The sequence below is a fragment of the Apodemus sylvaticus genome, chromosome 21 (assembly GCF_947179515.1).
Source record: "Apodemus sylvaticus chromosome 21, mApoSyl1.1, whole genome shotgun sequence".
Lineage (NCBI taxonomy): Eukaryota > Metazoa > Chordata > Mammalia > Rodentia > Muridae > Apodemus > Apodemus sylvaticus.
The window spans coordinates 15,811,484-15,826,287 of record NC_067492.1 but is presented as its reverse complement, the minus strand read 5'-3'; the positions used below and the strand labels follow the sequence as shown (position 1 = coordinate 15,826,287).

The following is a 14,804-nucleotide window of genomic DNA, read 5'->3' as shown; positions in this document are numbered from 1 at the left end:
CCCAGGGCGAATTGAAACTTGTCAGTTGGAAGGAGAAAAACCACAGGCAGCCTTTAATTTTCTAAGCACTCTGATAATATGTGTGGAGCATTATAAATGGCGGGCTTGTCCCCTCCTTCAAGCATGCTATTTCACCAGTGAGCACCTATTTTTACCCCGAGTGAACATGTCACCAGTTCTTGTCTCGAAGAGCAGGGAACATTCCCTGCCTCCCAAGTCCCCATTCAAGAAGCACCAAAAGTTATGAGGTTGATGTCACATGAAAGGCATCATCAGTATTTGACACCCCCCTCCCCCACCTCGGGTGTGAATTTTAATTCCATGGAGAACTTAATAGTCCATGTGGCCCTGTTTCCAGAATGTTCCTGGGAATATGTTTCGAGTTGTTCATTTCGGTCTTGGAGACTCACTCTAGGCAGAATATACTTGAAACCAAATAAAACCAACAACACACAAAATGAAACACAAGATGAAGCTTGCCCTCCCAGCAGCAAACACCCATGGAGCACCATCTGGTGTCAAGAGTTTGACACAATAGATTCCAAAGCGACTGTTAGGCAGAGTTCCATCCATGTATTCAATGGCCCCAAGTCTCAGTCCCTGACCTGAATGGAACCTTAGACGCTTTTAAAAATAGACATCTTTGCTGTTGAATCCTTTGATGTTCATGAGTACGTGTGTGGGGACGAGACCTATCACAATGTCAACGAGGTTCCCACTTTGTCAAAATGAAAACTTGACTCATTTCAGTATGCTGTATCTCTTATCTTCAGCATCGCAGTGCAAATCAAAGTTTTTTTTTTTTTTAAATCTTTTAAGTTAGATTTGTCTTCGCTTCTCATTGTCAAGTGCTTTAGATGAACCATGTGTTTCCAGGGGTCGACTAAGAAGGCTGGTGGCAATCTGTCCATTCTTTAAACCCTGTGTGGATTTCCTCTGAGGGTTGTGGTCTTGATGCCAAGACCTAGAGATGGACGGGTAAGGTCCTGGCCTAAGGAGGGTGAGGAGACCCCAAGATCAGCTTTTCCTTGTGCATGATCTACAACACTGCTTTCCATAAAATTTGTGGTTGCAGACTCCGTGCTGAGGGACCAGGTGACACCAGCTGAAGAAGTCCACACAAGACGGATCATCTGAAAGGAGAGAAAGCATTTAGCACAGTGGCTAAGGCTTCCAGCCTTCCTATTAAGACAAGGGCCTATGGAACAGAGACCTAGGCCTTGTTCCTCTGTGTGTTCTGCCCATGATACATATAGACTTTGTGAGGGCAGGATTACGATGCCAAAAGGGACTGCATTTGTTAGCAAAATTTAAATGAGGGGGCAGTGTTAGAAAAACTAAAAAGCCATACCCAGGAGGAGGACATGTCTACTTATCTGCATATAGCCTGGCAGTTAGTATAGACAGACATAAGGGTCCCAGGGCTATACCCTCCACAGGAACATTTCTTAACTGCTCTCCTCTTACCTTTGGATGTGCAGTAAAGACCCAAGCTCTCCAGACTCCTTTTGTATGGGTCCCAGCTTGGATTCTCTCTGTGACTCACATCTGCCTACAGTTCCTTAACTCCTGGGTTCTTGTTCCCTTTCATGCCCTTCCCCATTTCACAGTCATTCCCAGAAATCCCTTTTAGAGACAAACCAGTTCCCGTCGGGCCCTTTTCCCATCTCTAAATAGTCCAAGGAATGAAGGCAGAAGCTCTAGGACCGGAAGCCAGCCTCCATCTACCCCTCTCTTTCCAAACTCAGTCATACTAGGCCGCTTGCTGATTGGTGACGCAGCAGTAAGCTCTTAACTATCACTGTCCCTTTTACTGAAAGCTGGACTTTCCCTAACCTTCCGGGTAAGGCTCTTCTCTCCTCTGCCCACACAACAAACCAGACTACCGCTTGTTCTTGTAGGGAGGGTCCTTACTCCTTTCCTTGCTTTTCCACACTCAGTTTACCCACCTTCAACCACCTGGTTGCTAATTGTCCGTCCTCTAGAAGGCAAAAAGCTTTGGGACCATGGTCTTGGTCTTGACTCTTCGTTGGTTTCTTCCCCAGACTTAAAATAGTGCCAATCACAAAGTAGTCTCTAGATCAATATTTTCTTAAAGTTATCGATGATTTTCAGTCTTAGAACACTATCGTCATGTTGTGTTGACTTGAGCGTTAGGCTCCTCCTCCCAGGTTCGAGAACTCATACTGAACAATATTTTTTAAATCAGTATATGGAAAAATGGAGTTTAAATCCCTGAAATGGACACTCTGCTAGGTTGGGCATTGGGCACCAGAGACCTAGGTTTGAGATTCAAGTCAGACATTAAGATGAAGAATATTCAAGTATATTCCATTTGCCTAACATTTATGTATGTATATACACTGACACACATATATGATTTCAACTATTATATATGTGCCTACCTCCAATGCTCCAGATTAGGTAGCATGTATCTCTGTACTTTAGTCATTCTATTTACAGTCTAGATTATTCTGTTGGCACAATGGAAGTTTTGGAAGATAATACAAGCCACTGGAACTATTGTCCTAACCACATGGTCACCTATTTTTGAGTGAAGGTCCTGTATTATACCCCAGGATAGCTTTGACCTTGTGGCTATTCTTCTGCCTCTGCCTTCTAAGTGTTCTGACTAGAACATGGTATCAACTCTCACCTTACTTTAAAAACGTTTAAAAATTATGTGTGTAAGTGCTCTTTCTACATGTGTCTATTCGCCACATGCATGCAATGCCCACAGAGGCTAAAAGGCAGCATTGGATTCACTGAAGCTGGAGTTTTATGGTTATGAACTGTTATGCGGGTGCTGGGAATTGAACCTGATCCTTTGGAGGAGTGCCTAGTGCTTTTAACCACTGAGCCATCTCTCCATTGAACAGAACAGAATTTCAACACAAGCATATGTCTGGGGCCATGGGCTTCATGTAGATGAGGAGGTAGAGGGAGAAAGGTCAGCGTGCTATGTGAGTCTGGTACCTTCTTTGCTTTGTGAATGTTTGATGATAAGAACAGTTATGACTGGCTGGGTATGAGATATGAACCAGGCTTACATTGTGGAGGCTGACGTAAGAGCCCTCTCTCTTGGCCTTCCTCTACCCATGCCAAAAAGCAGCAAGCACCATTGTCTACGTCTTCAAAATCCATCCAGTTTTCTACCTTCCTTACTACCCCCCTGTACAAAGAAACTACTCTATCTCTCCTTGGATAGCAGCAGCCACCTCTCCATGGGGAGATCCTGTTCTCATTCTAGGTAACCCATGGTCATGATCTTACAGACCCCATGGCTTTCCACCTTAGCTGGCTAAATCTAATGTCTCTGATGACTGATAAGGCTCCTGTACCACTGTTGGTTTGTGCCTCTGCAGTCCTCAAAATGTGCTCCTACTCCAAGTATCTTTCTATTCCTTTGTATTTGCCCTTTCTTCTGCTTGGCAAACACGAGGTCTGCCTTTCTTATTTTCTGGAGGCCCTCTTTGAAAGTTGCTTTCAATTCTGATGTCTGATTTGACCATTGTGTCAAGCCTGGTTTCCCCACCTCTTTCTCAAGGTGGGTATTTATTGTGGTATCTTCCAACAAGGCTCTGTGATCATTAATAGCTTCAGAATAGGACCCTGCTTGCCATATTCTTTTGCACAGTGGGAGTCCTGGGCATACGTGGTAAGTTCTTAGTGACCTTGATATGAATAGACTATAGGCAAGGGCATCACCCCACCATACGTACCATCATTCATTTATTGCATGCTTAGTGGCTAGTATGAGCCAGGTAAGTATCAGATGAGAAGAAAACAAAACTAACATGATTTTGTCTCTCTTGTGCCTGAGAGGTGCTCCCAGGACTAGCTAGACTACTAAGGGGTCACATTTCCTTTTTGGGTGGTCTGACTACAGAGATAGACAGGGCGGGGATGGGGTCTGGCAGCATGTGCCCCATTACTCTAAAGTACTAAATCTCCTCCAAGTACAATCCCAGTGTTGATTACAGATGATCCTGCGATCACAGTCACTCAGGCTAACGCAGGGAAGAAAACTGATGTCCTGAGATGCCAATCAACTGCAGCTTAGACAGGAAGTGGTGCAGGAAGACTGGCAGGGAAGAGGGAGGGGCTGACTGACAGGCCAAATATTATTCACCACAAATTGGACAAAGTAGGCTGAGAAATTCGGCAGGCCTGGAAAACCTGTGATTGGGTTAAACTGAAAAGAAATCCCAGTAGTTGTGTGCTGCAGAAAGACTCTGATCTGACTGAGAGATACATCCAGGGTTTGCCAGATTACTGTAAAATGACTTGGATTTCTAAGCATGACTCTGAACTACCCATCAGTACCCACTGCCCTGTACTTGAAACCAACTAAGAACACTGTCATTTTAATGTATTGCAAGTTCCCTGTCTTGCCAATTAAAATGTAAGCTCTTCTGGGGGAAATTTTGTTTACCTTTACATTTTCACTGGTTAGCAAAAATTCATTTTTTGAGGGAGGGTCTCATGTAGCGCAGACTGGCCTCAGATTTACTATGTAGCCAAGGATGACTCCAGTCCTCCTGACTTGATCTCCTAAAGGCTAGAATTATGGGTGTGCACAGTTATGCATAGTTTTGTGTCATGCTGGACTGGAACACTGGGATTTGTGCATGCAAAGTTTGCATTCCACCAACCAAGATAGATCTCACATTCCAGATATTTCATCTTGAAAAGGAAGAGTGGTGATAGGACCTGAGATCGAATGGCTGAAAATCCTCATTGAATGAAACATCACCTTCAAATCATGTAAACAATATGGTATTGACCAGAACTGCCCCAGATTTGGGATTGTACAAGTGTAATTATGCAGGTCCATGGGTGCTGATTGGAACAGAGGTGTCATAGAGTCGTGCAAAGTACAAGGTGCACCACCAACTCTAATGAGCTGTGGAAAAGCTTTCTTAAAACTGATGGGGCAAAGGATCCTTTACCTCTCTTTTCAGGAGCTGGACAGAAGTTGGTATTACAGGCTCTGAGCACCGGGGGCTTCTGATGGAGTGGACAACTTGAGGAAGGCCGGCCTTGCTGCGTGCAGTGGACAGATCGGGTCTGGACCCCTCCCCCACAGGTTACTGTGCACTGCCAAGGAGGGGAGAGAAGGGAGTGTTATACCCATTCAGCTGGACAGCGTCCTCTCTGAGGTTAGTGGCATCAAATAGGAAGTATGACATTCATAACCAAGATGCCTCCAGATGACAGCATTTTTATTCAGCCCAGTGTGAGCTGTGTGGTCTATCAGAAAAATCTTGGGCGAGGGCTACTGCACCACCTGAGAATATGTGTTCCCAGTTAAGGGGTTCTTAAGGAGGTAGGCTTCAGAAGCGCCTTCAAAACTCAGAAACAAATCCAGACACGGCCAGGGATGGAGTCCAAGAAACCCAGGTAATCTCAACCAGATGCCAGAATGGATGGGGGTAGTTTGAAACAGATTCCATAAAGGACATACTAACTAGAGACACTTTGGCATGGTGCCTAGCCACGTTTTGAGGTAGCATGGTACCCAACAGCCATGGCTTTAATGTCCAATTAAAACATATATAGGCTCTGAGTTTCCTTTTGTCCTCAGTGGCTATGTGAAAACTTGATGGATCCTCAGCAGAAGGACAAACAAGGAAATCTTGGGGGCAGCAACGCTGTCAACAGATAGTTGCTGCTTTGCTCTAGAATGTGCTGCAGGCAGCTGAGGGTATCATTTCTTACAAATACTGCTTTGTGGCCTGGTGTTTGGGAGGAAAGAGGAAGCGTTTAGGAATTATCCCAGCATTCAAATACAGACGTATGATTTCCATCAAATTGTCTGACTCTAACATTTTTAAAATATGTATATAATAAGCATTTAGTTCTAAAGTCAGCCTTTATTATACAAAAACAGGTGTCTAAGGAGGAAAACATCTGGCATTTTTTGGCTGACTTCTGATCATATTTACTCATTCAGATAAAAGTATATAATTCCCCCAGTGTAAAAATGTCTTTATATTCATTACACATAGTGGGTTTCACAAACTATAAAAAAGAATTTGTAAATGTTAAATAAAATCACAAAACTTAAGAAGCCTATAGCAGTGGGTATATGCATCTTACCATGCCTAGTCTATTAAACATGTTCAATTCCTTTTCATTGGTGATTTATTCTCAGGTCCCTCCTGTACCTTTCTATAGCCCCCAGGCCCTGCATTTAAGTTAAGGGTGTGGTGAGCAGTTTCAGTTAGATTAGTGAGCTCTGTAGTCTGGATGTCTCAAGGACCTCAACATAGCTTCCAGTTCTTATGGAACCCAACTAGTGTTCCCAAGAAAAAATATCTATATCAGCTGATGGCTGAACATTCTCACCCACAAAATTGGGACAACGATGGCTAACACAAGAAATAATGCAAATATAGAACGGGAAAGAACATGTAGGTCATGAACAGAAAGCACAGGCAGGGGTTGGCAAAATTTAGGACGTGCTCTTTGGAAACATGTTTCTCTAGCAACTAGGAAGTAGAGGTAGAAAGCAGTATCCCCGAAGTGATGGTTTCAAATGGCAGCAATCAGCAGACTCTGTGAGTACAATGGCATAGGCTTTCTATTCAATGCTTTACTTAAATTTTTCCAGTCTTCTATGTCTAAAACTATGGTTGCCAGACCCTGGTACATCTAGAGGGTCCAGACTCATCTAGAGGGTGGGGTAGGTCAAATGATGCCAACCGTTCCAACTCTATACATTGGGACGACAGGCAATATCCCTCTGCTCTGTCTCACTTTACCATCTGCCTCCTAAATTGCATGTACCAACCTGTTGCCATGGTGATGAATACCAGCCCGCCACCACGCTGTACACTGGGCAAGCCCTTTGGTTGCAGGTTTCTTCCAGTTCCAGGTTTGGCTTCTTAATGTTGCGGCATCTCCGCTCTGGGAATGTTATCAGTTTCCCCTGCAAGGTCTTCTCGATGCACTTCAGTTCTCTCTTCCTCGTACCCAAGCCACAGGCTGCGGAACACTAAGAGCCCAGAAAGGAGGTGTGAGAGCTCCACAGTCAGATCTGCTGAGTTGTCTGTGCACACAGTGTCAACTGCATGATACGGCAGCCACGTCCCTCTGGTGACGGAGGAGGAAATCAAAGGTGGGAGCCGTTGCAGGAATTTTCCTATCCAGTTTCATCAGCATAGAGAGGGCCTGTGATTAGCTGGGGAGGGGGGGCAGGAAGGGCTGGAGGGGGGAAGGAGGCAGAGCAAAGGGTTGTGAGAAGAGGGGTGAAGGGCGCCCATGAGAGGGTGGCAGGTCAGAGAACCAGAATGGCTTCAGACGTTTTTCTGTGTGTTTCATAAGGTTAGAAATATTGGAATAAAGCTTATCACTTTTAATTGGCTCTGGAATTACTCTGTTGACATCTTGTAATTGTGTTGATAATATATGTCAATCTAATTGGCTAAGTAAGGTCTAAGAGTCGTGCTTTACTGGGTAGCTGGGGTGTGTGGGCACTGGGCGGAAGAGAGATGAACTCGAGGGACCCCACCAGAGATATGGCTAGGCTGACAGGACAGGACAGCCAGGGGAGCAGGGGTCATGTGGAGCGGGACCCTGCCGGGACATAGTGTTATAAACCACCAGTGCCCATACCAGAACCATGGCCTGGCAGGCAGGAGAGATGGTGGGGTGTTCTTTTTATTATTTTCTGCAACAGGGAAGTGATTTTCTCTGAGTTACAAAGAAAGATCCCTGTTCATCAGGAATGACGAGGTGTCATGTAGATGTGTGAGGCTGAGGTCACTGATTTACTCACTTTGTCAAAGCCCCGTACATTATCTTATAATAATTTAAAATACTCTTGATTTCACCTCAGCCTCCATCCTTAGAGCTGGGGATGTACTAGAGTGAAGACGGCTACTTGATACCTCTCTGAAGAGTGGAGAGTTTGAGCCACAGAATGAAAATGGTCAAGGATGGAACCATTTTAGGTCAAAAAAACTGCCTGTTATTCTGTCTCCTTCTTGGTTAGATGTAACTGCATGCTTCTCTACACACATCCTAGTTCCCTTATAATGACTCAGCGACCTTTTATTTTTTTAATGAATATATGTGTAGGCCATAAGCTTTGGGTCATTCCCTGGCTGGCTCATAACTTACATAACCTGTTTAAACTATTCTATGTCTACCACAAGGCTGTTACATCTCCTCAGTTTCATGGGTCCAACTATCTCTCAGAGTTCCTAACTTTCTCCTTTAACTCCCACCTTTTATTTCCTGCCTTTTGCTAATAGGCTGTCAGCTTTTTATTGACAGGTGATGCTTCTACACAGTTTGCACTAATATTATCCTAACTGTGTTACATCAGGGAGGGAAAGAGAGAAATATGAAAGAGGACTGACTGTTTTAAACTATTAAGCAATGTACGGACAAGGTCTTGATGAAGTGAGCATTTTAATACATCAGTATAAATATTATAAAATAGGAAGGTGATATGTTAGCTCCTTTGTAAAGATGAAGATGAAGGAGTTAGCTCAATGTTACCTGTGTGGTGCATATTGACGACTGGTAGCAAAAAGGGCACATTTTTCATTTGGCTATTTTACAGAAATGCCTCTAATAAAATGATTGAGAGGAGACAGGGATACTATAGGATTTCATTCATGAGGTGGGCCAACGTTTATCACCTGGAACAGAAGTGCATTGTGGGAACAGATGTGTGGCCACCAAGCTCCTTACAGTAGGTGATGCTCACTGTTAGGCTTACAAGATTTCAAACAACCTAGGAACCGTAGCTCTGGTGTTTCCAGAGAGGTTGATGTGAAGTTGGAAGATCCACACTAAACATGGGGGCTGCTACCACACGGGCTGGGCTCCTGGACTAGGTGAGGATTGGATAAAGCGTGTGGAACACCAGTGATCATCTCTACATTTTATAACCATGAAAACAAGAAAGAACAATAAGTGGGTACCTGGCACATGCATGTACAGGAAGGAGTCATGTGGGTGTGGGTGAGGGAGGGACCAATTATGGGAATATCTCCAAAATAGTCACGCCCACTTGAGTGCCTAAGCTCCTACCTCACTCCATGCAGAGGCGATCCATTGGAGCCTGTTGTTTTTGGGGCACCGTCCCAGCACACAGCCCTCCTGTGTCTCGGGTCTGGGGCTGCTGGAACACAGGCTCTCCGGGAGTGTCTCTGCTGAAGGGCTTTTACAAAGGACCTCACGTCTCCGCAGTCCTCGTCCACAAGTCTTGGAACACTAGAAGAAAGAAGAAGAGGAAGAAGTAGTTCAAGAAGAAGAAGGAGGAGGAGGAAGAGGAAGAGAAGAAGAAAGAGGAAGAAAAAAGAAGAAGAAAAGGAGGAGATACCATCTGTACCCATCTCAGATATATTTCAGTTGGGTAAACACTGAGAATATAGTAATGGGATATTTAGCTTCCTCTTGAAATATCTGACCACCTGCAGCTGCTAGGTTAGTCTAGCAGTCTGAAGATGAGCTAAGCTCATCATTGCAAAGGTTTTCTCTCTCTCTCTCTCTTTTTTTTTTTTTTTTTTTTTTTTTTTGGTAGGCATAGGGTATGTTGTACAGGAACTTCCTCTGTCTGCCATGAGAATTTGTCTAAGGAGTATTCCTGTGCCAGCACAGAAAGCTCAGTAGAAATGTGTACACACACTCAAGGAGGATGTGAGTGATAGTGTCTGTCAAGAACAAAATTCTCTCTCCCAAGATCTTCCTCTTGGCCACGGTGCATAGTGCAGACCACCAGACAGAGGATACATGCATTCATCAAACATCTCTGAACAACTTTGCACAATCCAAATCTCTCCCTTGGGAAGCTTACTTATTTTTTTTTTCTAAGACCTTTCTTCTTTGGCTTTCCCGAGAATCCTGCAAACCAGATAAGATAGCAAAGAATTGTCCCCAGAGCAGGGGAAACTTATCAAGATGTCTTAGAAGACTGGCTCCCCACAGGGCCTGTCTTGGAGGGCTCTATCACTGTATTGATCTTTGAGGGGTTCATCTTTTTTTCTTAGACAAAATGAGATGTGGTCTCTGGTACCTAAATGAGAGGCTGGGGCAGAGCCCTACATGGGCTTAGACTGTAAATTCTCACTCATCTCATGACAAGTACATCCTGTGACAGCTGGGACTTTGCAAAATATGCAGCATTATGGGTTTTGGGTAGCAAATTGGACCACATATCACACAACTGTCCATCAACTTTCTGAGTTCATTGCTGTCAATCTCTTCAAAAGAAAACACCTAGGATGAAGCCCAGCTCGCTAGCTGCTGAGAGAGAGATACGAGCTGGTAAGTGAGTGGGAAACCAGAGCCTCAGAGCCTATCAGTGCCCTCAGGTATAATTCCTGAGGAGTTAATAACATCTTAATTTTGCTCGCAATTTTTTTTTTCAGAAGAGCAAGCTGTATCTGTTGGTTGTAGAGGGAACTGATTTGTCACCGTGACCCACGTCTGAGAGCTGAACAGCTTGTGGGAAGTTTGTTTCATGTTCATCGTGAAACTACTCAGGATAGATCTCTGGTCTTTGCGATTCAACTTTAAAAAAATGAAAAACTTATGAGTACTTTAAGATTTGACGGATGCTCTGTAGCGCCGCCCATTTATGTTGGGCCACACCCATCATACACCTGGCTCCATCAGCCCTCCATTTGCAAGTCTCAGTTGGAGAGAAATACTGATTCCACACCACATCCTACTAAGATTTACTCCATGCTGTAAACAAATGTTTTCCTCTTTTTGCATGGAGCCATTTTCAAGTTCAATATATTCCTATATACTCTTGGATCCTTATTCCCTATAAAGTACAGTCTTACTTTGATTAAAAATCTCCCCCTCGTCTCTTCTAGAAATTTATTTGTGCCTTGTTAAACTTGGTTAAAAAAACAAACAAACAAAAAAACAGACTTCCTTTAGGAGAGAACCGGAGAACCGAATCTTAGGGAAAGCACAGCAGCCATGGGCCGTTAGCCACTAACTATCATCACGGTACATGCCTTCTACTGTCTGCCCACACAGGCTAAGATGAGAAGCTGAAGGTAAGGAAATCCTGCTACTTATCCTGTGTTTTGGGGAGCTCTCTGTACCCCAGAAGATGTTTGCCTCTGTGCTCCAGTAGGGCCCATTCACTTCTAAGATGTCTCTGAGATGTATATGCTCCCAGAAAAGGACATCTGTTTTACAGGACATTTATGAAGTGTGCAGAGCAGGCAATTCCTACTCTGTGCCTCTTCTGACCCCATGCGACAATTGCAAACTGGGTGCCATTTCTTATGTATTCTTTTAGCTCTATGTCTTTGCCACTGAAGTAAAAATTAAATCTTTTTTCCTTTATCTTTTTCTTTGTGTCCCCTATTAATTAATTAATTAATTAATTCTGTATGCATCAGAATGCATCAGATAACTTACAGGAACTGTGTGGGTGCCGGGGCTTGTTCTCAGGTGCTGGGCCTGGTGGCAAATGCCTTTACCCATGGATTCATATCTCTAGTAGCTAGGACTAAGTGCCAATCCCCTTCTATCTGCATTTGTAGGCTGCCCTAAATAGTCTCCATGCTAATTTCTGGACCACTAAGGAAGAGTCTAAGCTCTGGCAGAAGAGGCCCAAGACCTCTAGCCAGATAAGAACCATTAAACTGGTACTAGCTGAAATGAAGATTCACAGGCACTGTCTTGTTGATTCACCAGAAAGATGCACAGAGCTGAGTTCCCCGCAGACTGCAGAGTCACCTGTATTTCCACCACCTTGGCTTTTCCATGCAGACCCAAACCAGGGCTTCCAAAGCAGTGCTCGTTACCTGAGACCAGGGCCCGGGGCTCCACTCTGGAGGGCAGGCGTGGCTGTTGCAGACTTGAACCTGAGTGGGCGTGCTCACTGGACAGAGCGAATGCAGCACAGCCTCTTCTTTCTGGAAGGGCTTCTTCTGCACACACCGTATCTTGCGGCTCTGCTGGCCCCCGGCGCAGGACTTACTGCATGTGCTCCACTCACCTGGTAACCAACTTTCAGAGAGAACCAAAATTACTTCCTGTCAAGTCAAGGCTTGACGGTGCCACTCAAGCAGCTATTGGGAAAGACTTAACCACCCAAGAAAAGCCTCTGATCCATTTTATAACAATCAGGCCACACCCACTAACTGATCTTTTATGGCTGTTGGATCAGACGCCCACTGGGATAGCAGGGATGCTATCAGGAGACACATTTAGTTACCACAAGGTTCTGGGAAAACAAAATATACATTCTAGCCGTCTATATGGAAAGATACTTTCTACTCTCTGAGCAATTCATCCCTGCAAATTTACTTAGCTTTTAACTATGTGACAGGGACCTAGGTGCTTCGGTTGGAAAGATGAATAAGGTCATATTCTTCCCACGAGGGAAGATGAATAAGGTCATATTCTTCCCACGAGGGAGTCTACTACACAGAGAAACTGTGGATACGCACATCAAGACAAGGCTGGCTGATAAGCACCATGACCCAGATTAACAAAAGTACAACCTCAAGGCTAGTGGAAGTGGAAGTGGAAGGAGGGGCGGGTGTCTATGTGGGAGAGGGAACACCTCAGAGGAGGAGACTCTGGGAAGCTCTTTCTAAGCAAGCAGCTCCTCACATTCCTTTTCTAGTCTTGGTTGGTTTCTGGTCATCACTGATGGGTCAGAGACCTAACCTCACATGATTCATTTAAAGATGGCCAGATAAGGTTTTCCAGAACTAAGTCGTGACGCATGAATGCCGATCTATGCCAATGATGACTCCTTCTGACCAATGGAAATGGTGTGATTTACAGATATTAAAAAAAACCAGTAGCTAGGGCTGCTAATCTGACCCTACGTGGTGATTTCTACAAGTTATTTTGGACACGAATATGCTAAGTGCTGATTATTTTTAGGAAATAAGACCAAACCAGTAGCTAAGTGTGCTTTGTTCAGACCTCAACAATTTCATTACCTTCCTTAATCTTGTTTCCTCCCTCTTTCTGGTTTCTATCTGTGGTGGTTTGAATATGCTTGGCCCAGGGAGTGGTACTATTTGGCGGTGTGGCCTTGTTGGAAGAAATGTGTCACTGTGGGCATGGGCTTTAGGACCCTTGACCTAGCTGCCTGGAAGTCAGTTTTCTCCTGTTTGCCTTCAGAACAAAGTGTGAAACTTCCAGCTCCTTCTGCACCATGCCTGCCTGGATGCTGCCACACTCCCACTTTGATGATAATGGACTGAATCTCTGTATGTGTAAGCCAGCCCCAATTAACTGTTGGCCTTATAAGAGTCATGGTGCCTTGGCCTTGGTGTCTGTTCACAGGAGTAAAAAACCCTAACTAAGACACCATTATATCATGCCTGTGTGTGAAATTAAAGTCCTTCAGTCTACAGAGTCAAGTGCGGAAGTGCTAAGATGGTATGTGTTCTAAAATAATCACAAAAAACACACCATCCTATTTTTTTCTGTTAATGACAATGTATGGAATAAAATAATTCCTCATATTTATGTAATTTCTGTACCTTATAATACCTTTTAAAAAATAGTATGAAATTGCTAGTTTCGCCATTTGCCTACACAAATGGTATTTTTCTGTTAAATTCCAATTTCTTTCATCTTATGGCAAATAGGATGGGTTGTACATGCACTGGAAAAAGCATCACACAGGCACTTTCGGGTGGCCTGCCTGGCCTTCCGTGTTTGATTCCAGGGCTACATTTCCAAATGCCTTCACTGTATATACAGTGACTCCGGGCACAGACTCCAGGTTGTCCATTTCATCCCTTACTGCCTAATCCCTAGCATTTTACAGCACAGGGCTTTGCATCTCAGTCCTGTTCTTATCCACCATTTCCATTCCCCCCACGGAAGGTTGTTGCCAATGGCTGAGACTGTACCCTGTCACCCCCACACCACACTGCTAGAGCCTGGTGTACAGTGAGTCCCGATGATAGGCTTCATCAGGTGGGTCCGTTGTCTCCACACTTCTCAGAGTCCAGAGCCTTCTTTCTAGTCTATGCTTGGGGAAGAACAAGTCTCCTAATCGAATGTATTGACACCAAGCAAGGGCAGAGAACAAATGGGGAGAGAGGGGGCAGAGGAGCCCACCCATGAAACGAGCTTCCCTCCTCAGACTCTGCAAGGCGTGGCTCTGATTCCAGACAACAAGCTTGCTCTTCACAGAAGAGCATGGGTTTCAGGAGAGTCTAGAAGTTCTAGATGACCTTAGCATGCTCCATACACGGACATATGTATCAAAAAGTCCCTTTCTTTTGCCAGGTGGCCTAATTGGTGATAGGAGGAAGTCCTGAAATCAGAAACTATCATCTTGTCAATCGGTGTTACGATTCTGTATGTATACATCAGTACACATACTAACCCCCCTCCCCTAAAGAACAGATGAACCTAGTCAAGATAGTCAAGAACATTTTCTGTCAAATGTATGCTAGGGCCACGAGGGACTGCTTATTTCTTGGAAAAAGAGGAAAATCCACAGAAGCCTCCCCCCATGCTGTCTTCTCTTTGTAGTCATGGCTAGCTTCAGAATCTGAGAGAAACTGGGCATGCAGGATTGGTAGGTATCTAAAACCCCAAACAATTATGGTAAAATGAAATATTAGTTTTTATACATTATATATATATGTATATAAATGTGTATAAATATATATTCACATGCATGAGCACATATACACAACTGTGTCATTTATTAAAATAATGTGCATGACTCCTGGTGACTTCACCACTGCTTCATATAAGTATATTTGGCTGAAGATAAATCACCTAAGTAGGGTCTCTAGTTGGCCAGGCAACTTACTTAGATTCATCTTCCTACAGTG

At 44.2% G+C, this 14,804-nt stretch overlaps 1 protein-coding gene across 2 annotated transcripts in view; it reads right to left on the bottom strand.

The window, feature by feature from the left end:
• Positions 1-1,017: 1,017 nt before the first annotated feature.
• Adamts18 (ADAM metallopeptidase with thrombospondin type 1 motif 18) overlaps positions 1,018-14,804 on the bottom strand; it is a 149,560-nt gene continuing 135,773 nt past the window's right edge. For both annotated transcript variants that reach the window (XM_052166686.1, XM_052166687.1), the window contains exons 19-23: positions 11,790-11,994; positions 9,049-9,231; positions 6,797-7,000; positions 4,953-5,100; positions 1,018-1,133 (exon numbers count right to left, since the gene is read on the bottom strand). In XM_052166686.1, coding sequence (XP_052022646.1) covers positions 1,018-1,133; positions 4,953-5,100; positions 6,797-7,000; positions 9,049-9,231; positions 11,790-11,994 — 856 coding nt within the window. The remainder of the gene's footprint in view (positions 1,134-4,952; positions 5,101-6,796; positions 7,001-9,048; positions 9,232-11,789; positions 11,995-14,804) is intronic.